This window comes from Poecilia reticulata, chromosome 19 (genome assembly GCF_904066995.2).
Source record: "Poecilia reticulata chromosome 19, P_reticulata-male-v2, whole genome shotgun sequence".
Lineage (NCBI taxonomy): Eukaryota > Metazoa > Chordata > Actinopteri > Cyprinodontiformes > Poeciliidae > Poecilia > Poecilia reticulata.
Window position 1 is genome coordinate 6,748,843 of NC_088848.1, and position 21,940 is coordinate 6,770,782.

Sequence of the window (21,940 nt, forward strand, 5' to 3'; positions counted from 1 at the left end):
AGATACAAATGTATGTCACCATTTACATTTTCTTTTTGTATTTTTTCTTTAATTTCAGAATAATGTGCTACTTTTTTGCTTGGTTTATAACATAATAAAACGCAGGGGAAAGTTCATTGTGGTATGAATGTTTCATAAACCAGTCAAAGCTGCTGTTAATAATTTAATATTGTTCTGTAATGCATGTTAATGCTTATTTCTGCTTACATACAAAATCTGCTCCATATCCTTCTACTTGTATAATTCACTTAAAGAGGGGATGTTGCGTAAACAGAGTTTCTGCAGATATCTCCTCCCACACCGCACTTCTCACACCTTGACATGAAAACAGACGGTATCAGAAAGCTGCGTGCAAGCAGCAGTGTGCTGACTTCCAGCTCTATGCCTTATGACTAGAAGAGGCAAAAACACCAGATATTTGATGCAAAAGTAATCAGAGGTTATTAGTGAAATCAATAGCAGATTTACTAATTTAAATTAAGCAGTAAAGTTATGTTTATTGCAGGATAAAAACTACAGCAGATCTGTCTTGCTTTTTTTTAAGGATGTGACTTCACAGATTTTAGATTAAATACTAAACAACCCAAATCAGCAAAAACAAATGGCAGAACGATACCCTATTTGGATGCTACCTGATTATGTATACATTTCTAGGTAAAACAACCCAAACACAGGTGAGCAAACCCTGATCCTATTCCCTCCCAATATCGGTTTAAACTGAGCTAATTAATTAAAGCTGTTAGACTTCACACTACAATTTTAGAAAACAGATGGGAAAAAACATAAATTAAAATACTTCTGATCTGATTTTCAAGTGCCCCTGTCGTAACTCCTCCTACGTCACTCTTCCTCTATTTGCTTTGAGGAGTCTGCTTACATTTCTGCAGTGTACCCCTCAGCACTTTCAGGGGGCAAAGTGACGCTCTCTGTCACCGTTTCCTGCTGAAGCTGGGTCACAGAGAGGATATCACACTTTTAGTTGGCTCTCCGTGCTAGAAACACAATGGACTGGATAATTGCTCTGGCACTTTTCTGTTCAGGTAAGGAATAATTGTGTATCTTCATTTCATTCAGATGTCTTGTCCCAATGTAACAACTTTATTAGGTGTGATTACTTGATGGAAGCCACAGACAATAAAATAAGCTCTTGTTTTATCTCTTACTTCTTGAATGTTATTTATCATAGTCATAAATAACAGAACTAGCAAAAGACCTATGTTTAAAATTCCCTATGTATATCATCTACAAGATTAAATGTAAGGAAAATAAAGTTTCTTATGCCTTAAGTCATTATATCCAACAAAGCAGAGGCATTATAATTTTTTCAACACTTAACTTCTTACGGTGCCTTTTCTGGCAACAAGAGACGTTTTCTATGTGCATTGTAGTTTGCTTCTCTTGTAATTAGTGATCATCAATAAAGTATGCATATGTAATGTTTATTACATATATTTGTGTATAATGTGAAAATGTTACATTTGCATAATTAAACTGTTGAAAAACAAAAATGCAAGTGTAGGTTTTCTGTAAAAAATATTTCAAAACATGATTTATTGCATCCTTACTGCCACAGTCTTACAGGTGGTGGTTGAGTAGCATCCACATGAAGAAAAAATGTATATGTTGACAAAAACCAAAAAGAACCATAGAAAAACAATATTAAAGGTGCAAAAATGCTTAGACTTAAGATTATGAAACGTAAATGGTTTGTGAACAAACTGGAGGGAAAATGGAGGGAAAACAATGAGTTTTCTGGGACAGACTAGCTGACTAAGCATCCAGCTGTGACTAAGAACCAAAGGGAAGCATTTAGTGAGAACTGATGAGTGGAACAAGATTTACCTGAGAAACAAATGAGAGCCGACAGAAAATTACCTGTAAAACAGGAACTGAACAAACAAGAAACTAATAAGCACCACATGATTAAAACACACTTGGATATAAGACTCAAAACCAACAGGAGACTGGGAAATGCAGAAATAGTAGGAAAACAGGAAGTAAAGAAAATACGGAACAGAAAGGACCAAAAAACCAAAATAAAACAGGAAGCTTCTAGTAAGAAATAAATCAATTCAAAAAACTCTTCACACCTGATGAATAAGGTTCAATAAATGACTCTCACTTTGAAACAATGAACAAACCAGAATGTTAACATCCAGATATCTGTAGAGGTTTGCAGCAAAAGAAAGTTAATTCAAAGCCCCCCATGGTTTCGTGCATGAATATAATTCCCAAATACGTGGAATCTATACTACATTTTTTGCTTAATTTGCCATCTGTAAATTAATCGATATTCATATCTCATACATTCTACAATTGAACGGACATTGAAAATAAACAACAGAAAAATTGCCTGATGTAACTTTTTCACATTTATTTACCATTTCCTTGTTTGCTGCCCCCAAAGTCATACCACCCTGAGTGGTTAACCATAAATCTCAAAATCTTACCTCAAATGATATTCATTTAATAAAAATGGGGCTGCACAGTGGTGCAGTTGCCTTGCAACTAGAAGGTACTGGGTTCGATTCCCAGCCCAGGGTCTTTCTGCATGTAGTTTGCATGTTCTCCCTGTGAATGCGTGGGTTCTTTCCAGGTACTCCGGCTTCCTACCACAGTCCAAAAACATGACTGTCAGGTTAAATAGGTTCCCTAAAATTCTCCTTGGGTGGGTGCGTACATGGTTGTTTGTCCTGTGACAGCCTGGCTACCGGTCCAGGGTGACCCCGCCTCTCGCACGTTGGCCGCTGGAGATCGGCACCAGCAACCCTCCAGAACCCAATGAGATAAGGGTGTAAGGAAATGGATGGATGAAGCTAAAAGGGTTTGTGGAAGAAGATTCCCAACCTAAGATTTTAGTATTTAGTGCTCCCTGGAGGTTAAACAAAGACATTGCCGAATATGTCAGCTCTCTCCCGCAATCTTCACCGAAATGGTACTGTACACAGTCATTAAAACAGAAAACGTGAATAAAAAATAAATGATTAAAAAAAAAGAAATTCAGTGAATCTGTAAAAAAAAAGAAAAGATAACTACAGAAAACTGTAAAACAGCTGAAACACTGGGTGCCTTTAAATCTCAACTTAAAACCCACCTGTTTAAAATTGCTTATGGCTAAATTAGGGTTGGAGTGTGGGTTTTGGTGTTTTTACCTTTACTTTTATCTTTTTTAATCTTTTTTTCTTTTTCTTATTAAAAAAATGTTCTTTGTCTTTCTGTTTATTCACCGTCACATGCTGTTTTTATTTTAATTATTTAAAGCACTTTGAAATGCCTTGCTGCTGAAATGTGCTATACAAATAAAATTTGATTGATTGATTGAATCGTTTTCTTCTTTTTTTCCTCAGTGCTAAAAGCTACATTCGGCTTTAATGTTGATTCTGGGTCTTGGACAACTTTGAGTGAAGATGATGAAAGTTTTGGCTACCAGGTGGTGCAAAGACGATCAGAGTGAGTCATGATTTAATTTTTAAAAACTTTGTTTTGTAAAATGGTTTCTAAACATTGTTTTTTTGTTTCTCTCAGTGTGCTTGTCAGCGCCCCACAACTGCAGTATGAAAAGGATAAAAGGGGACGGATATATCGGTGCAACCCAAGAGAGAAGAGATGTAGCAAAATTCTTGCTCTAGGTAGGAATAATTTTACCCCTGATTTTAGGTGTGCACAAATTTCACAATAAAAATATTTAAACTTACAAATTTTATAAGTGGATCTCATGACCAGATGTTGTAAGCACCAGGAGCTCCAAGAAAAGATTTCACACTAAATACTGAGCAATGTCAAACATGCTGTCCTATAAAAAAGTATTTCCTCCATCAAACTTAGATACTCCATATTCGGATCAAAATATTTTCAGCAAGGCAAAAACACAAAATCTTCCAAAGAATTTTTGTCTAGTTTCGAGTTCAAATATTTTAGTACACTTGAACAAACACAAAAATAACCTGGAAGTAACTTTTCAAAAAATTATTAATAAGCTTGCTTTAAGTTAATCAATCTTAAATACAGCCACAAACGGTACCACCAGCAGATTTTTGTTTCACCTAAAACTGGAAAAAATTCTTGTAACACATTGCCAGTGGAGTTATTACTGTTTGTGTCCATTTTAAAAATTGTTGACTTAATACAAGCTTTTACTATTGCTTTAACTATCAAGTTATTTTGTCTTGTCTTTTATCAAACTTGTGATACAACAGCTTCAGTTGTGAGGGTATTTAGATGAAAACAAAGTGAAATGCTGCAATAGTATGGTATTTATTATATGGGAACCAGGTAAAATCGGCGATAACTTAGAAAAGTTGTCACCAATAGTGATTGTTTTTACAGAGCAAAGAGCTGCAGTCAACATGTCTCTTGGTTTGGCGATGGCAAATGATCCGTCAACACAAAACACAATGGTGAGAGGATGAGCTGCAGAAAATAATGAATAAATAATGGATGAAAACAAAGTTAAAGTGACCATCAAATATGAATTTGTTATATTATTGACACCTTTTTCAGGTCTGTGGTCCAACCGTTCCCAGAGACTGCACAACTATCACCATGTCTAATGGTTTGTGCTATGAGATCGATCGATATGATACGATTGAAAAGTCTTACCCGTCTGCGACTGAAGGTAGGTACAGTGAGCTTGTTCCATCATAATTATGTCACTTCCTCTGTAAAGTGGAGGTTAACTTTCTCATTAGCACACTTTCTCATAACGGTCAGGAAACCTGTATGGATCTCTGATTTATTTTCACAGAGTGTCGAACCCAAGCTGACATTGCATTTCTGCTGGATGGCTCAGGCAGTGTAGCTGCTGAAGATTTCGAGAGAATGAAAGAATTTGTGAAAAAGCTTATAGAAACATTCCTGGGAAGAGATACACAGGTGAGACTCTCATTGGTAATTTGGTCTATTGTTTTATTAAAGGTGTCTGCTACTGGGCATAGCTGGGAGGCCCACAAAAAAATATCCAGTAAGGCAAGTGGGAATGAAAAAATGTATCTTAAGTTTTTTTAAAGTGTACATCTTCTTTATTTGCTTTTATTTGCTGTTTTTATTGTGCTGTAGTTCTTTTTTTATTGAAGGGAGTTTTTATTTAATAACCATGTTGTTTTTTTTACTTTTACAGTTTGCCATTACCCAGTTTTCCAATGATCCAAGAACAGAATATGACTTTAATACTTTTAACACTTCCAACTGGAAATCACAGATTGACAACATCCGTCAATTAACCAGTAGAACATATACAGCTAAAGCCATCCAAAATGTTGTGTAAGTACTGTGGCTTGCCAATGTATTACATACTACATTATTTCAAGTGTATTATACAGAAACCTTAAATTAACAAATTAAAAGTTAAAAACAAATTTTAAAAGTCATGTTATAATACCACTTTTTCGGTTTAAAAAAGCCAAACATTTATTTAGCAGCTCATGTTTTTCACCCGCAAGGAAAAATAATTATTGACGTGCCTCAAGGGAGATTCTAGATTTACTCTAGTCTGCCTATTGCCTTCCTGTGCTTTCGGCTCAATTCAAATCTCGCTTACAGCACAATCTGGATCTTGTGCTTGTGGATTTTCTCCAGAAGAACATCTACTGGGCCAATCATCGAACAGAAGGAGAAGTTGAGAATGATGATGTTGATTTTCTGCAGTGTTTTGTAGTCTGCCTGTAGTTTAAGCAATGGTGGCGGAAGAAGTGAACAAGGCTGTTCACTCTATGTTGGCCACACTTCCCAATATTAAATGAACATTAACAGCCATCTCATTCGGTTCAGACCTTCTCTTTGCAGAGGAGGATAGCTATCTTCTAACTTATGGTAAGCTTCATAGCATTGAACTGGCATGTTACCAGTCACAGGGAAACGTTAACAAATGGGTCAAATTTAAAACCTCAAAACAGATCAAGCCTTCAGGAAGCCATTGTTTCTCTATGACCCCGTGTAGTACAACATTAGACGTGCAAAATCCTGTCCCCATTGGCTTTACATCATAAAAACACAAAAACACAAAGTCATGCAACATAGAATCAACAATTGAAATATTACATTTAGTCAAGTGCCAATTATGCTTCAAAAGCACCTCCAAACACATAGATTTTTAGTCTAGGTGTAAAGGCACTCAGTGTTTCAGCAGTTTTGCAGTATTCTGGAAGTTTGTTCCAGATTTGTGGTGCATAAAAGTTGAACGCTGCTTAATTAGAATAATGTTGGATTGCCCCACTGCCTCCTTTTGACAGCTTAGCTGCACAGAGGGCATTGTGCTTGTTTAGCATCCTCTGTGCTTAATTTAAATAATGATCTGGGCGCTATCTGAGAACTGATGGGGCCATGTTGTAAAAAGTTATGGACAAATGACTTTGGAATGCATCTGGTGAATCTGAACCATTGCTGTGAGATTATTCTTCCACTGAAGGGAGTGTTTGCAGGATGAGGTAGCATTCAGAGTCTTGCTGACTTCTGATCACTTAAATTGGCAAAATAGTGCCTTTCAAAACTTTGTGACTGCAGAGAAAAAGTTAACTATAATCAGCCAGATGATGACACAATGTGGATGAACCATTCAGCTTGTTGAATATTAATTAAAACAGAATGAAAATTAAATGTCATCAAATGTCGAGATTGGTAATCAGTGATCGGCCAGAAAACTGCAATCAGTTCAACGCTAATATATATATACATATATATATAAATCCCTTCTCACCGTCTGCGGGTGGTCTCTTTCATCCTCTGAGCTTGGGTCTTTTACAATCTCTACCACCCTCAAGCCTGGGAGCTTAAGTGAGTGAGCGTCGCTCCTTCACCCTGACGTTCCTTCCCTCGGTTGGGGGGAGCGGGGGGGCACCGATCTATGTTTTCGCATCCACCTGAATAATGTGTAGTTGCGCCACTGCCTGAGGGCACAGGCCTGTGGTGTATATAGGTCTGTGTATATATTTATTTATTTTATATAATTGTTTTTCTTCTTCGTTTGGTAGGGATGATGTCTTCTCACCACAAAAGGGTTCCAGGTCAAATGTGAAAAGGATTTTGATAGTGATTACAGATGGAGAGTCAGATGATCACCAAAACTTACCAGCAGCAACACAATTAGCTGATAAAAAGAAAATAGTTCGATTTGTTATTGGGGTAAGTTGCATCTATTACTTCTTTTCCAATTCCTTGTAAATATTTATGTCTTTTGTGTGTTAAAACTAGACACATTACATTTTCATACGGCAAAAACCTTTATTAGCTTTGATACTTACTGCATTGTTACATCCTCATATAACAATGCAGTCAAAAGCATAAATCTAAAACATACAATTTCTTTTTTTCCTCTCAAGATCTTGATGTAAATTCTCACACATAATCCAAACCTTTAAAGTTTTTAGAACAAATTATTGTACTGTACTGAAAAGTTGGAAAAACAGGTATGTTTTTCCGACTTTTTTATTGACACAAAAACATGGACTAAAAAAAAACTTTAGATTAAGACCATAGTGACTACTGTTTTGAAAAGAACTACTGCAATATAATGTTGTACCCGCATTGTATTTACACCTCTAGGTGGGGGACGCATTCACAACTGATAGAGCAAAAGAAGAGCTCAAAACGATTGCATCTAAACCTGCTGACGATTTTGTGTTTGAAGTGGGAAGCTTTGATGCTCTTGACAAAATACGGAACAATTTGCAGGCCAAAATTTTTTCCATTGAAGGTAAAAAATTTATAATTTTACAAACAATTGTTCACTTTTCAGCATGATAAAATGCTTTTGACATCACATTTAATTTCATAACTGTGGTTTTTAACAAATCACAATAATATAGTTAGAAATGTTACTTTTGTATTTTGCAGGAACAAAAACTCAAAAACCCACAAAACCATCTCAGGTTTTTGAGTTCTCTAATGAATTCAGAAACCTAATATCTTTTTTTTGTTTTGCACAGGATCTCAAGGGACTGGCGAGACACTGAAACAAGAAATGTCTCAAGAAGGCTTCAGAGCAGCTTATGTGTCTGGGGTAAATAATCTCAAAGTACTACGGTGTTACGGCGTTAAAAACAACCCATATTTGTAATAAAGTGCTCTCTTTGGTTTTGCATTGCAGTATATTCAGATGACTATGGTTGGTGCTAACCAGTGGAAAGGAGGCTACAAGAAATACTTGCTTAGTAATGTCTTAAACAACGTCACATTTGAGCCGTCCATTGAGATTGACAGTTACCTTGGTAAGAATAGATCAGAAATCTGATTTCTAAGGCTTTTTACCTGCACAATCTGTTTGATCTAACAAAGATAATTCACTGACCCAGAACGCTGCTAAATGTGTCTATTAAAAAGAAATACCCACATGTAGGTATTTCAGTTTGTTTAACAACATAATTGTCCAAAACGTTTAATGTTACAAAAACTATTTTCCCTGATGTCTTTGATTATTTAACCTTTAAACTCCAGGTTATTCCATGGCTGTTGCTAAAACAAACGATGGTCCACTGACAATTCTTGGTGCTCCAAGAAATGAACACAAAGGATTTGTTATGACAGTTTTCAAAGAACAACTGAGAGATCAAATCAGACCCGTTGAACAACAGGTAGGTACAGATGAAACCAGACATTTACATGTACTCAACAAGAAGATAAAACTAATTTTTATCTGTCTGACATTAAATTATACCAATCTATTCTTGTTTTAAGACAGCAAGGAAAACCAAAATTATTTCAGTTTGACAAACATCAAAATAATGAGGAGATTACTTTCTTACTTTTTCCAATTTCAGTGGCACAGACACATTTCCTTTGTATTTAATAGAAAAAAACATGTCGACATTCTTGGGGACTGAGAGGAATTTGTAGGGCCAGCATTTCATGAACCTTGATGGCCTTGTTGCTGAACGCTATTCCCCCATTACTGTGATTACTCCTAAATAAAATTTATAAGCTAGATATTTCCAATCCAAGTTTCAGAACCTAAGAATCTTTCAACATTAAGGTTATGTTGTCCTGTATGGAGGACCAAAACCAACATAATAAGAAATAAAAGCATAAATATATATTTTAAAAATAAAAGCATAAATATATATTTTCTTTTTTATTTCCCCTAAACATGCATTTTTGCCAAGAAAAGTAAATATTTTGTCTTTTTTTTTTTGCTTTTCCCTCTTCTGCTTGCTTTATTTCTGCTCGCTGTATTTCTGCTTGCTCTTTTTGTGCTGAATCGTTATGTTAATGAGGAGAGCTTCCTTCCATGTCCAGCTCCTCTACTATTGGTCAATAGAGCTTTGGAACAAACATGACTGGATTAGATGTTGTGGGGCGTTTAGGTGTTGCGCAGTTGTTAAATTTTTTTAACCCTCGTGTCCCGACGGGACATTCTTCGCTGGATATACAATGGATTCTACATGGGAGTGGAAGACCGTTCTACATGGAAGTGGAAGACCGTGTGTCTGACGATGCCGTCAGTCGAGGATGTTGAAGATGTGTACATGATTGGATTCATGATAACAGGTTTTCTGCTTATTGGAGTTGGCTGATACCTGGCTTATCAGAAATTTCAGTAGATACCGGCGGCCCTTTCAAGGCTGCCAGGTACGGTTGATGGGATCTGCAGAGCGATCAACATTCAGACTGAGATGATACAGGAGCTGAACTGACTAGACTGGGTGCGATCCTGGAACAGGACCATGGCTGAGCAGCGGATGTCGGACACAGAATGGATATGGTGTGACCTTGGAGAACGTTGTTCACTCGGATCAGGCGGGAGACCCTAAATTTGGCTGCTTGGATTTGCCATTGAGAAGCTCCAGTGAGGCTTTCAAGGAAGGCATTAAATTTATGTCAGCCTGACCTAAACAAATTTCTGCTATCGGAATCTGGCTCCCCGGGCTGGCCAGCTATCCTAATGTAAATGTGTCTAATGTAAAAGCATGAATTACCACGTTTTGGTATCGGTTGGTCACAAGGCAAGGCATTTATTAACATTTGTTTGACAGGAATGTTTGGTTTAGAAATTTGATGACAGTCCCTAAGTGAAGTGAACCTCCGAGCGCTGAGGAGGGAGCTGGAGAACGGCCGGCCAAAATTAGTGTTCATAAATCGGATCAACCTTGAGCTAAACATCGCTTGCTCAGTGGATATTGGAATAATCAATCAATCAATCAATCAATCAATCAATCAATCAATCAATCAATCAATCAATCAATCAATCAATCAATCAACCACTTTATTTTGGTAAGTTCTCCACATTAAACACATATGTATCCAATATCCAACTCGAAATTAACTTCACTGCAGTCAGTAACACAATAAAACCACCAGGATAAAGTTTGTTTTGGTCTGTGGCCTGGAAAGATGGCACCGAGCAACTGCACGAGCTGTAAATGCCCCACAATGTCTGACGCAGTGATGCTGGTTCCAAAACTCTATTGACCAATAGTAGAGGAGCTGGACATAGAAGGCAGCTCTCCTAGGCAGACAAGCTTTAGCTTCCTGGAAGATGCATTTTGACATTCTTCAGACAATGATGGTATCTAGTTTGAGAAGTGTACCAGAACGTCCTCAGCACAATACATGGTGCCGCCATCGCCATACTTCACAGTTTGGATGATGTTCTCAGGCTGTCAAATAGCTTTCTTTTCTTCTAAAATAATTATGGTCATTATAACTTAAACTTAATTTGCTTAGTTTAATCATACCAGAGAGCACGTCACTAAAACAAAAAAGATATGTGTCCCCGAGTACATTTCCAAACTGTCACCTAGACTTCATATTGTTTCTAGAAAAAGGGCCTCATCTTCTCTGAGTGGTTTTTCAGTTCATGTAGGTACATGGGTTGTTTTTTATCATTGATAAGGAAGCAGGAACTTTGATCTGTGTCTGGCATTAAATTAACTGTGTATGCAGCTAATGATGGCTCTCTTGAAAGAAATGGATTGTCTCTTTTAATTTCTTCGTTTTTTCCAGACTGGTGAATATTTTGGGGCTGAGGTTTGTGCCATGGATGTGGATTCTGATGGTGAGACTGATCTAATCCTCATATCCTCTCCGATGTACAAAGACGTTGACAGAGAGGGACGAGTTTATGTCTGTGAATTAAGTGGTTTGGTAAATGTCATGTGATTTATGTCTTTTTGATTTTATGTCCTGTTTATGTTATTATTTGGATAAAAACACATTTTCTCATCCACATATTTTTCCAGGATGTGCAATGTCACTTTCATGAACCATCAGAAATAACCACACTAAGAGGTGATGCGTCTGTCAGAGGGAGGTTTGGGTCGTCTCTTGCTGTTGTGGCTGACATTAATGCAGATAAATTCAATGATTTGGCCGTTGGAGCTCCTTTGGAGAATGACGGCCAAGGCAGCATCTACATATTCCAAGGAGAAGGGAGAGGAAAAATAAATCCTACTTACTCACAGGTGAGCAAAACACAAACATAAACCACTAAATGTTTTGTTTTTCAGCATGAGTTGAACCTTCTCAGTTGGTAGGGTCACTATTGAATAGAGTTTACTTGTTCTTCACATTATCCTATAAGTTCTCTCCAGGTACTCTGACTTCCCCCCACAGTCCCAAGATGAAACTACTAGGTCAGCTAGTTATGTTCAGTCACCCTTAAAAGAGTGTGTTTGTCTGCTGCCTCATGGTGGGCTGGTGACCTTTACCCCCAGCCACTCTTTGACTCTGCACAGACAAGCTGGTATAAAAAAGGATGGATGAACTTGATAAAGTAAGATGTGTCTCATTACACAGAGAATTGCTGCATCTGCAGTCCAATCAGGTCTGAAGTTATTTGGCATCTCAATCAGTCAGTCTTCCTATGATCAGAGTGGTGATGGACTTCCTGACTTAGCAGTGGGTTCAAAGGGAAAAGTTGTCATACTCAGGTAAATCCTCATTATAACTATTTATTAACACACACCTTCCCTAATTCAACAAATTCTTCTTCATTTGCAGCCTAAATATGTTTATGTGATAAATGTGTTAATTGCTTCACAATCTCAAAACAAAACATGGTTTTTTTTGTTTCTAGATCCAGACCAGTTGTAACAGTGACTGCCACTGTGTCGTTCAACCCAGATCTGATCCCAACTCAAAACCCAGACTGTTCAAAACCACTGGCAAGCAAGGCCACTGTCTGTTTTATGATGAACAAGTTGTCTCACATGAATGAAGGTACCTACCTGACTTTAATTTTTAATTTATATTTTTATCAAAGCACTTTCATGAAACAAAACACATTTTCCAGCTCAAGCACAGGTTAATTTCACTTTAACATTGGACACAAATCGCAAGATACCAAACAACAGAGCTGAGATCAGCAAGGATGTGAGACACAAGAGTGGATCGCTTAATCTTAATTTAAATAAGGAGAAATGTGATAATGTTGTCTTCTTTATCAAGGTAAGTTTGAATGCAACTATTGCAGTATTCTACAACTACATAAGATTCTACTGTTGTTTTTAAATTATCTTTTGTATTTCATAATGTCTCCATTGTCTTGAAGCCTTGTCCAGATGATTCTTACAATCCTCTCAATAATGAGCTCAGATTCACATTTGATGGTTTAGTTTCTGGCTCAAACCCAAGACCAAGCCTTTCTCCACAGGTTCAAACCACAACCTTGAATTCTGTGAGTAACTCCTGTACACCCTTTACCTGATGAGCAAAATCTTCATGTTTCATAGTTCCTTTCATGGCTACTGCTATTCCGTACAAAATGTTTATACAGTATTAAATGACAAATTTATTTGAAAATCATATGACTGACCTAAATATAATTTTTTTCTTAGTAGATCTCCTGAATAGTTTGCTTCTCATTCACAGCTTGGCTTCAAGATCAATTGTGGAGCTGATAAAGTTTGTGAAGATAACTTGAAGGTGGATTTCAACTTCACTACGTAAGTGAGTTGTTCCTGGAAGTAAAGCCTTTATGTGTGAACTTTTTCATATTATGTCTACAAAAAACTACACATCTGCATATTTTTGGCAAAAGCAACAACTAAATGAGACTGAAAATCTTCAAGTTCAGCAAACTTAAGTTACAGTTTACTGAAATCAGGTGTTGACTAGCCTGGTAAAAACCATCCTCCTGTTCTGCTTTGTGCCTCATACAAAGGGTCTAGACCCCTGGCTATGAAAACAATTGCTTACTGGTGGACGCCGGTGAAGTTTCAAGTTTCCGCCAATCACCAACTTTTAACTGTGACGCGTGTAATGCACCAGTTCAAAGCGAAGCTTACCAGAAGTGGCTTGCCCTGTAAACAGCCATTCCCCACTTCAAAGTACTGAGCTTAACAAGGCATCTCTTAATATTTAGAAGCATAGCCAGCATGTTCTCAATGACTCATGAGAGCATGTTCACTTCAACAGCTGCCATTACTAAACTACAGACAAACATCAATTCCAAAACCTTCTAGAAAATTGTTGTCATTGTTCACAATTTTTCTTTCTGTTCGCTGACTAGCCCGGGTGAAATAGCCAGGCAATGTGTGACAGACAATGTATAAAAACAGTTGTTTCTCCTGACTTTGTCTGTTAAATCAGACTGTGCTTCTCCTGTTTTATGTCAGGTAAAATTACCAAATGATTTCTACTTATTAAATCCCACCATAATGAGAGGAAGATAAAATTATATTCCCTCAAATTCAGAAGGTTCCATACATCTCCATAGTATTTGGTAGAGTTGCATTTGAATGGGCTTTTTGATAACTGCTTCAAAACTTTAACTTTGTTTTCCTGAAATCACTTTTTAACTAATCTAGTAGTGGCTTGGTTACAATCACTTCCATATTTATGAAACCCATTTTTGCCCAAGGTTAATGTGTTTAACAACATTTTCAGATTATGTTCTCTCAGGATACTGGTGTATTTTGTGAAATACACTAGGCCCTCCTGCAACAGTCTGGAGATGTTCTCAGGTGTGTAGCAGGCCATTTCAACCACATACTACATTTCGGAGTCTTGATAGAGGATACGTCTCCACATATTAAGGTCCTTGCCCTGATGGTATTTGAGAACCGTAATCTGGTGTTTCGTGTTGCTCTTGGAGCAATTGCTTCATCCTCGCTCCATCCATGTTTGAAAGTGTTAAAAGGTGGATAATGAACCTCTCTTTCCAGGTTCAGTCAGCATCTTCACTAGGTCTTATGCTTCTGTGCATAAAGAGAATGGTGTTCTCCAATTTCCGGGTGTTCACTGTATTAAGATTTCCCTTGAGCAATATTCTGCAATACTGAGATCAGAGAAGCTGCTATTAAATTGTTTTCACACAGTTGGGTTCTGTGCTGACTGTCAGTCCAGGTTTACATTCCACTTTACAAACCTGTTGTGATTTGGTTTCATCTTTTTGTTCTTGTCACTTATGTTTTTTCAGATCCTCAGTGGTTAAAGTTGGAATAGATGAACTTCTGAATGTTACTGTCTTTGTGGAAAACAGAGGGGAAAATTCCTACAACAGTCGCATTATTCTCACATACCCAGTTGGGCTCTCCTACAGGAAGGTTAAATCTGAGAAAGTAAGGCACTTTATATATATATATATATAAAAATTCCCTTCTCACCCTCTGCGGCTGGTCTCTCTCTCTGTCTCTTTCTCTCTCTCATCCTCTGAGCTTGGGTCCTCTACCAGAGGCCTGGGAGCTTGAGGGTTCTGCGCAGTATCTTGGCTGTACCTAGAACTGCACATTTCTGGACTGAGATGTCTGATGTTGTTCCTGGGATCTGTTTTAGCCACTGCTCCAGTTTGGGGGTGACTGCCCCGAGGGCCCTGATAACCACAGGCACCACTGTGGTCTTCACCTTCTAAGCCAGTGTTTCTCAACCTTTTTTGGGCCCTCACTGCCCCAAGTCAAAGAATTTGTAGGCTACTTTGCATTGAATATTATTTTATTATTAATATTAATATCACAGTTGATTTTTTTTAATTTTTTGGCTTGTTTTTGGAGTTATCAAAAATTATTTCCCAGAGAACAAAAAAAGGCTGTGCCTAGAAATTCTGTTCATAAAAGTAATGAACAGAATCGGTGACAAAGGTCAGCCTTGGTGGAGTCCAACCCTCACCGGACACGAGCCCGACTTACTGCCGACCAGACTCTGACACCGGTCATACAGGGACCTGACAGCCCATATCAAAGAGCCAGGTACCCTATACTCCCAGAGAACCTCCTACAAGGCACCCCTAGGGACACGGTCGAATGCCTTCTCCAAGTCCACAAAACACATGTAGACCGGTTGGGCAAACTCCCATGCACCCTCCAGGACCCTGCTGAGGGTGTAGAGCTGATCCAGAGTTCCACAACCAGGACAAAAACCACACTGTTCCTCCTGAATCCGAGGTTCGACTATCCAACGGACTCTCCTCTCCAGTACCCCTGAATAGACCTTACCAGGGAGGCTTAAGAATGTGACCACCCTGTAATTGGAGCACACCCTCTGGTCCCCCTTTTTAAACAAGGGGAAAACCACGCCAGTCTACCAATCCAGGGGAACTGCCCTTGATATCCATGCGATATTGCAGTCTCGTCAGCCAACACAACCCTGCAACATCCAGACCCTTAAGGAACTCCGGGCGGATCTCATCCACCCCCAGAGGAGCTTCTCAACCACCTTGGCGACCTTGTCCCCAGAGATTGGAGAGCCCAACCCAAAGTCCCCAGGCTCAGCTTCCTCAACAGAAGGCATGTTGGTGGGATTGAGGAGATCTTCGAAGTATTCCGCCCACCGGCCCACAACATCCCGAGTTGCGGTCAGCAGCACACCGTCCCAACTATAAACGGTGTTGGTGCTACACTGCTTCCCCCTCCTGAGATGCCCGAGAAGAATTGCCTCAAAGCCGTAAGGAAGTCTTTCTCCATGGCCTCTCCAAACTCCTCCCATGCCCAAGTTTTTGCCTCAGTGACCACCTGAGTTGCATGCCGCTTCGCCTGCCAGTACCCATCAGCTGCTTCTAGAGTCCCACAGGCCAAAAAGGCCCAATAGGACTCCGTCTTCAGCTTGACAGCATTCCTCACCGAAGGTGTCCACCAACGGGTTCGAGGGTTGCTGCCGCGAAAGGCACCGACAACCTTGCGGCCACAGCTCTGACGCACCGCCCTGGCTATGGAGGTATGGAACATGGTCCACTCAGACTCAATGTCCCCCATGTCCTGTGAAATGTGTTCGAAGTTCTACCAGAGATGGGAGTTAAAGCTCCGTCTCACAGGGGACTCTGCCAGACGTTCCCAGCAGATCGTCACAACACGTTTGGGCCTGCCAGGTCTGACCGGCTTCCTCCCCCACCACTGGAGCCAACTCACCACCAGGTAGTGGTCAGTGGACAACTCTGCACCTCTCTTCACCCGAGTGTCCAAGACATACAGCCGCATATCCAATGAAACGATAACAAAGTCGATCATGCACATAAGGACACCCTTAAGCCTGAACATGGTGTTCGTTATGGACAATCCATGACGAGCACAGAAGTCCAACAACAGAACACCACTCGAGTTCAGATTGGGGGGGCCATTCCCCCCAACCACATCCCTCCAGTTCTCACTGTCATTGCTCACATGAGCATTGAAGTCCCCCAGTAGAACAAGGGAGTCTCCATGAGGGGCACTCTCCCGTACCCCCTCTAAGGACTCCAAGAAGGGTGGGTAATCTGAACTGTTGTTTGGCCTGTAAGAACAAACAACCGTCAGAACCCGTCCCCCCACCCATAGGTGGAGGGAGGCTACCCTCTCGTTCACCGGGGTAAACCCCAACGTACAGGTGCCAAGATGGGGCGCCTGTACGTTGGGGCCCACTCGCCCACTCCTGTCGCCCACTCACAGGAGTGGGCGACAAGTATGCCCACTCCTGCCTGGCACCTCTCACTGCGGGCAACTCCAAAATGGAAGTACGTCCAGTCCCTCTCAAGGAGACTGGTTCCAGAACCAGAGCCATGCGTCGAGGTGAGGCCGACTATTTCTAGCCGGAACCTCTCAGCCTCACACACTAGCTCTGGCTCCTTCCCCACCAGAGAGGTGACATTCCACGTACCAAGAGTCATCTTCTGCAGCTGAGGATTAGACTCCACCAGGGGCATAAAGTCCCAGACAGCATAGCTCCTAGGATCATTGGGACACTCAAACCCCTCCACCACAATAAGGTGGCAACCCAAGGATAGGCATGTCCTTGAGTTTAAGGTGAAGCTCTTTGATATATATATATAAGGAGAGGTGCGCATATATATATATATATATATATATGAGAAGCTGCTGTGACAAGCTGATGATCTGTGTTTTATTGCAGGGAAGAATTGAATGCAACTCTGTGGACAGTGAGGATGGCATAACAGAAGGAAAGACAGTCTGTAGCATCGACAAACCAATATTCAAAACCAACTCTATGGTTAGTTTGTGCAGCTGCTTTATTCATAATTTAACTGGAAGAGGAAGTCTTCTGATCCCTCTTTCATTTCCTTTTAGGCAATCTTCATCGTCTCCTATGGTCACAACACCTACAGTGATCTTGGTAGAAAGATCGAAGTGACTGCGAACGCCATCAGGTACAACTCAAGAGTTTAAGGTGCAGCTCTTTGATGCTGAATTTTTAACACATTTTTTATTTGATCTTTCCCATTCAGTGACAATAAGCATCACTCCCCTTCTAGTGAAGTCTACAAAAACAAAGACATTGATGTCAAGTACAGTGTTTTTATTACAACTGAAAGGTCTGTTAATTCAAGCAAATAATTATTTTTTTATGGTTAAAAGATGTCTGATTAAACAAATTCATTAAATGTATGCTCAGCTCCCTCAGCTACAACAATTTCACATTTGGAGAAAATGCTGTTCAGAAACCACTTGAGCAAAAAATAAAGGTAAAAGAAAATTTTATTGGGATGAGTAATATATTCTACATTTTGGTTAGTCATCATATAATTTGTGTTCTTTGTGTTTTATTCCCACTTATCTAAGGTTACTAACACAATGAGACCACTAAATTTTACTGTAGTGATCAAAGTTCCTGTAAAACTTGGTGACAAAGACATCTGGATGGACACAAACAGTTTTCAGGTAAAAAATGCTGCAAATTAGAACTAATTAAATGTAAACAAGACTTGAACTGATGTGATGGAGCTCTGTTTTCAGATTCCAGGTTGTCAGAGCAGAGGATATGAAGAACCCACTGTCACTGATTTTGTTAATACAATAAAAAAAAAGAAAATATTGGTATGTATGTGTTGCTATTCACAAGATTACATATTTCTTTTTTTTTTAATTAAAAATGGAACTTATAAGTAATTTCAGAATAGTTTCCACACAATGTGCCATAAATCCTGTGCATTTCAACTTTAAATTCTTGAGAGGTTGTATTGTGTTCACTTCACAGTACTAGTTAATATTTGTTAAACTGTCTTTTGATTTAGGTTTTGCATTTAGTCTTCTGAAATTAATCAGCATTATGCAACTTTACCTTTGGTATAGGACTGCATTGTAGCAAAGTGCAGAGTGTTCAGGTGTTCCAAGTTCATGGAAAGGAACAAGGACACAACGTACACCATCTCTGCAAACATCAGCTCGGGATGGATAGAACAGGTAATTGATGCCTCAATGTAGATGCACTGACTAGATTTTAAAATGTAAAAAATAAAATAAAAAAAGGACAAAAAAGCTCATCTTCCCTGATGTGTTTCTCTGTCTCAGATCGGACTTTCATCTGCTAAGTTCTTCCTGACCAGTACAGCCAGTCTAGAATACGATGAGAACCAGTACATCTTCTTCTCTACAACCTCTAATAATGATCCTCCTGTTCGCAAGGTGACAGCATATTGCTATCAACGTCTTAGTATCAATCAGACCTTTAAGGTTTTTTTTTTAAACTTCTGAACCTCTCATTTTCAGATTGAAGCAGCAGTAGAAGTGTTTCCTAAACCAGATTTCACTAAAGCGATTATAGGAGGAATTGTGGGAGGGTTGCTCATTCTGGTTTTACTTACTATCGGTCTGTATAAGGTGAGTCAACCAAGGTCTTCTTAACTTCCCAAAGCTCCCCAGTTGAAAGTAATTGACAAAACATGACCAGTAATTTCTAACAAGCAGATTTATTTTTAAAGGGGACACATTATGCAAAATTAACTTTTGCACATTTTTATACTTCCATTGGTAAAATGGACTGAACTTATAAAGCACTTTTCCAATCATTTTAACCAAATCAACATACTATACATTAGAGTCACATTTACCCTTAAGCATTCACACACCAATATGCAGATTGGTAGGCAATTTGGGGTTAAGTGCCTTGCCTAGAGGAAGCTGGAATCGAACCTACAACCTTCCGATCCCAAGACAACTTACTCTACCCACAGAGCCACAGTCTCCCTTTGAATCATTGGCATCTCAATGGCTTCTAAGCACTTAAAAAGTCCAAGCACTTGGGGGGACGAAGGGGATACCCAGCCCAGTTACCTAGCAACCCAAGTGGATCTCCGGCATGTCTGATTAGCTGGTTTTATTGCTGTATATGCTGTACAATTGCAGCTGGAAAAGACAAATTTTGTGTGATGGACCAATTAACCAGCATTTAAAAATCACTTGCTACATTCTTGTTGGTTGTGCAGGAGGTTCTTCTGCTTTTCAAAGATGTACCACTGTATAATTGCACATCAGTTTGCAGCCATCTTCATGTGCGAGTGTAAATGTGCTGTTGGGGGGCATGGCTAGCAGCAGCTTATTTGGATTTAAAGTTACACGAGGACCTAAATCAGCTCATTCTGAAAGGAGCTCTAAATAGAACCCACCAGACTGAAGTCTCATCATCTAATGCTGCGTTCACACCAAACGTGCTGTACATGTCGTCAACGCGTCTGACGTACACTTTGAAGTCAGAAGCTTGACATTTTGCTGTAGACACGCGCCAAAATCGCTGTAGTGCGCACTGGGACAAGCCTTTGCTTTCAGTTGCCGATTGATTGGTTGACGCTCTCCTGTCTAGTGGCAAAATTTCTGATTTTCCAAGTCCATCGTTGGTCGCGTTGGACTTGTTTGACGCTCGAAACGCTTTAACGCGCAAAGCATGTAACATAGACTTTGAATGTAAACAAGACGCCCCCGACGCTCAGATTGTTTGAATGCAGGATATTATTATTCTGTGCACCATGTTTTGCGTAACTCATAGAACTATCCTAACTTGTTCAAGGAAGCATAATAGGCAACCTTCAAATGTTTATCTTATGTCTTCCAGCATTTATCTTGCCACATATAGTTTTCATTCCACTCTCTTTACTGTTTTTCTTCTCAGGCTGGATTTTTCAAAAGCAAATATAATGAGATGATTAATGAAAATGCAGGAGCCGAAGGAGACGCACCAGCAGAGGAATGAAATTCCCTCTTACTTGTCATGTCCATCCAGTACATTAGTAATCATAAATGTTTCTATGAAATGGCCTTTTAATTTAGTGACTGTACCAAACACAATGTGTATTTCTCAAACCATACTAGTTTGAACAACAAACAGTAGTAAAATGTTTGCTGTTGTACACAGTAAAGGTATGTATAGAATAACTGGTAAAAATTTTGTTTTTCTTAATGTTAGAATGTATCCTCAACACTTCCCTCTCTTTTAAAATAGCAACTGAAGACACAAAAGAGAGCTTGGATGTGCTGCACACAGTTACTCGGGATTTAAGGGGTTTAATGATGTCGATATGTAAAGAATCTGAAACACAAAATGGTCTATCCACAAATACAATGCAATGTTTCAGAAGCTTTACTAATAGTGTCTTAAAAATGACTGTTATGAGTTTGTTTTGCACTTTGAATAAAACCTTTTGTATTTAAATGTTTTATCTTTACCAGGTGATTTCATGGTGGACAAACGATCAGGGATTTTCAAATAGTTAGAATAACAACATGCTTTAAGTTACTTGAAGGCTAAAACAGTGTCTGTGCTTGACAAAAGTATGTAAATAGCTTTGTGTATAAATAAATAACATATGCAAGATAAACATGTTTCTTGTGCTGTTACTGACAAAAAACAGATACTTTATTTAAAAAAATTAAAGATCAGATATTCTTGTCTTGTTCCTCTTTTGTTGTATTAATGTGTAATATAATGCATGGAAACAAATAGCCATACATATTTAAATCTTTAAAGGCTGATGGAAGAATTACTCCAAAGAAATATTTATAAATATAACTGCTTGATGCATAAAAATCCAACAAAAATAAATATCACCCAGATATCTGGGTGGCATCCAAACTATTTGCGGAATATTTGCCAATTTGCTGATTATTCTGTAAAGCAAATCAAAATATTCTAAAAAATAAAAATACAGCTTAGCAAGTTGAAATGCTTAAGCCTAAAGCTTCCACTGCCTCTTAAAATAGACTTAAAGATATGTTTGATAGTTTATAAACCACTGACAAGCTTAACACCAACATACATTAAAGGCCTGTTGTATTTGCAAATTTCAGCTCTTCGAAGGTGGCTGTATAAGTACTAATGGGGTTGCACTTTAGTTCAAACTGTCACTTTGCAGGTGACTTTGCAAGGTTTTAGGTTTTAATCCCAATTTGGGGACCTTCTCCAGGGAGTTTGCATGTTCTCTCTGTCCATGCAAGTTGCGGTGTTTTGGGCTTGTTTTTGAATGTGAAGTTGCTCATTTGTGCTTGGAAATAAGCAGAGACACAATAAGTCCCAGATTTTGTCAAACATTCAGATAGTTTGAATCAGGCTCTCTCTGTCTATCATTTCCCAGATGATCCGTCCCGCTGTGTCTGTTAATGTCAAGGTAATATATTTGCTGTGAATGACGTCAAGCTTGTGTTGCGCTCCAGAAAAATGCAAATATCGAGACTAATATGATCAGCACAATAAACGTGGAAACAGCCACAAATAAACGTGTCCATAAAGTTACACAACTAACCACCATTGTAATCAGTAATATTAAGACAAGTGCCACAAATCTGTGCAGGAGGCCATCTGAGTTGTGGTGCCACAGTAG

The 21,940-nt window shown here is 38.9% G+C and overlaps 1 protein-coding gene across 1 annotated transcript; it reads left to right on the forward strand.

The window, feature by feature from the left end:
* Positions 1–215: 215 nt before the first annotated feature.
* Positions 216–20,941, forward strand: LOC103481408 (integrin alpha-M-like). Its single transcript, XM_008436813.2, has 30 exons — positions 216–1,040; positions 3,348–3,450; positions 3,526–3,629; positions 4,327–4,397; positions 4,501–4,615; positions 4,745–4,872; positions 5,117–5,259; positions 6,966–7,116; positions 7,537–7,687; positions 7,920–7,993; positions 8,081–8,201; positions 8,428–8,564; positions 10,933–11,073; positions 11,169–11,390; positions 11,725–11,858; positions 12,005–12,147; positions 12,221–12,375; positions 12,479–12,604; positions 12,799–12,872; positions 14,348–14,489; positions 17,245–17,343; positions 17,421–17,500; positions 17,579–17,665; positions 17,746–17,815; positions 17,913–18,011; positions 18,087–18,167; positions 18,423–18,533; positions 18,642–18,755; positions 18,840–18,950; positions 20,236–20,941. The coding sequence occupies exons 1-30, from the start codon at positions 1,004–1,006 to the stop codon at positions 20,314–20,316; spliced, it is 3,405 nt and encodes a 1,134-aa protein (XP_008435035.1). The 5' UTR covers positions 216–1,003; the 3' UTR covers positions 20,317–20,941.
* Positions 20,942–21,940: the final 999 nt, after the last annotated feature.

What these genes read in the sequence shown, in the direction of transcription:
- LOC103481408 (XM_008436813.2), top strand. Translation starts at nt 1,004, where the DNA reads ATGGACTGGATAATTGCTCTGGCACTTTTCTGTTCAG. An exon ending in TAAATCCTACTTACTCACAG is followed by an intron (nt 11,391 to 11,724) that starts GTGAGCAAAACA and finishes CTCATTACACAG; the next exon opens with AGAATTGCTGCATCTGCAGT. An exon ending in GGAAGGTTAAATCTGAGAAA is followed by an intron (nt 14,490 to 17,244) that starts GTAAGGCACTTT and finishes GTTTTATTGCAG; the next exon opens with GGAAGAATTGAATGCAACTC.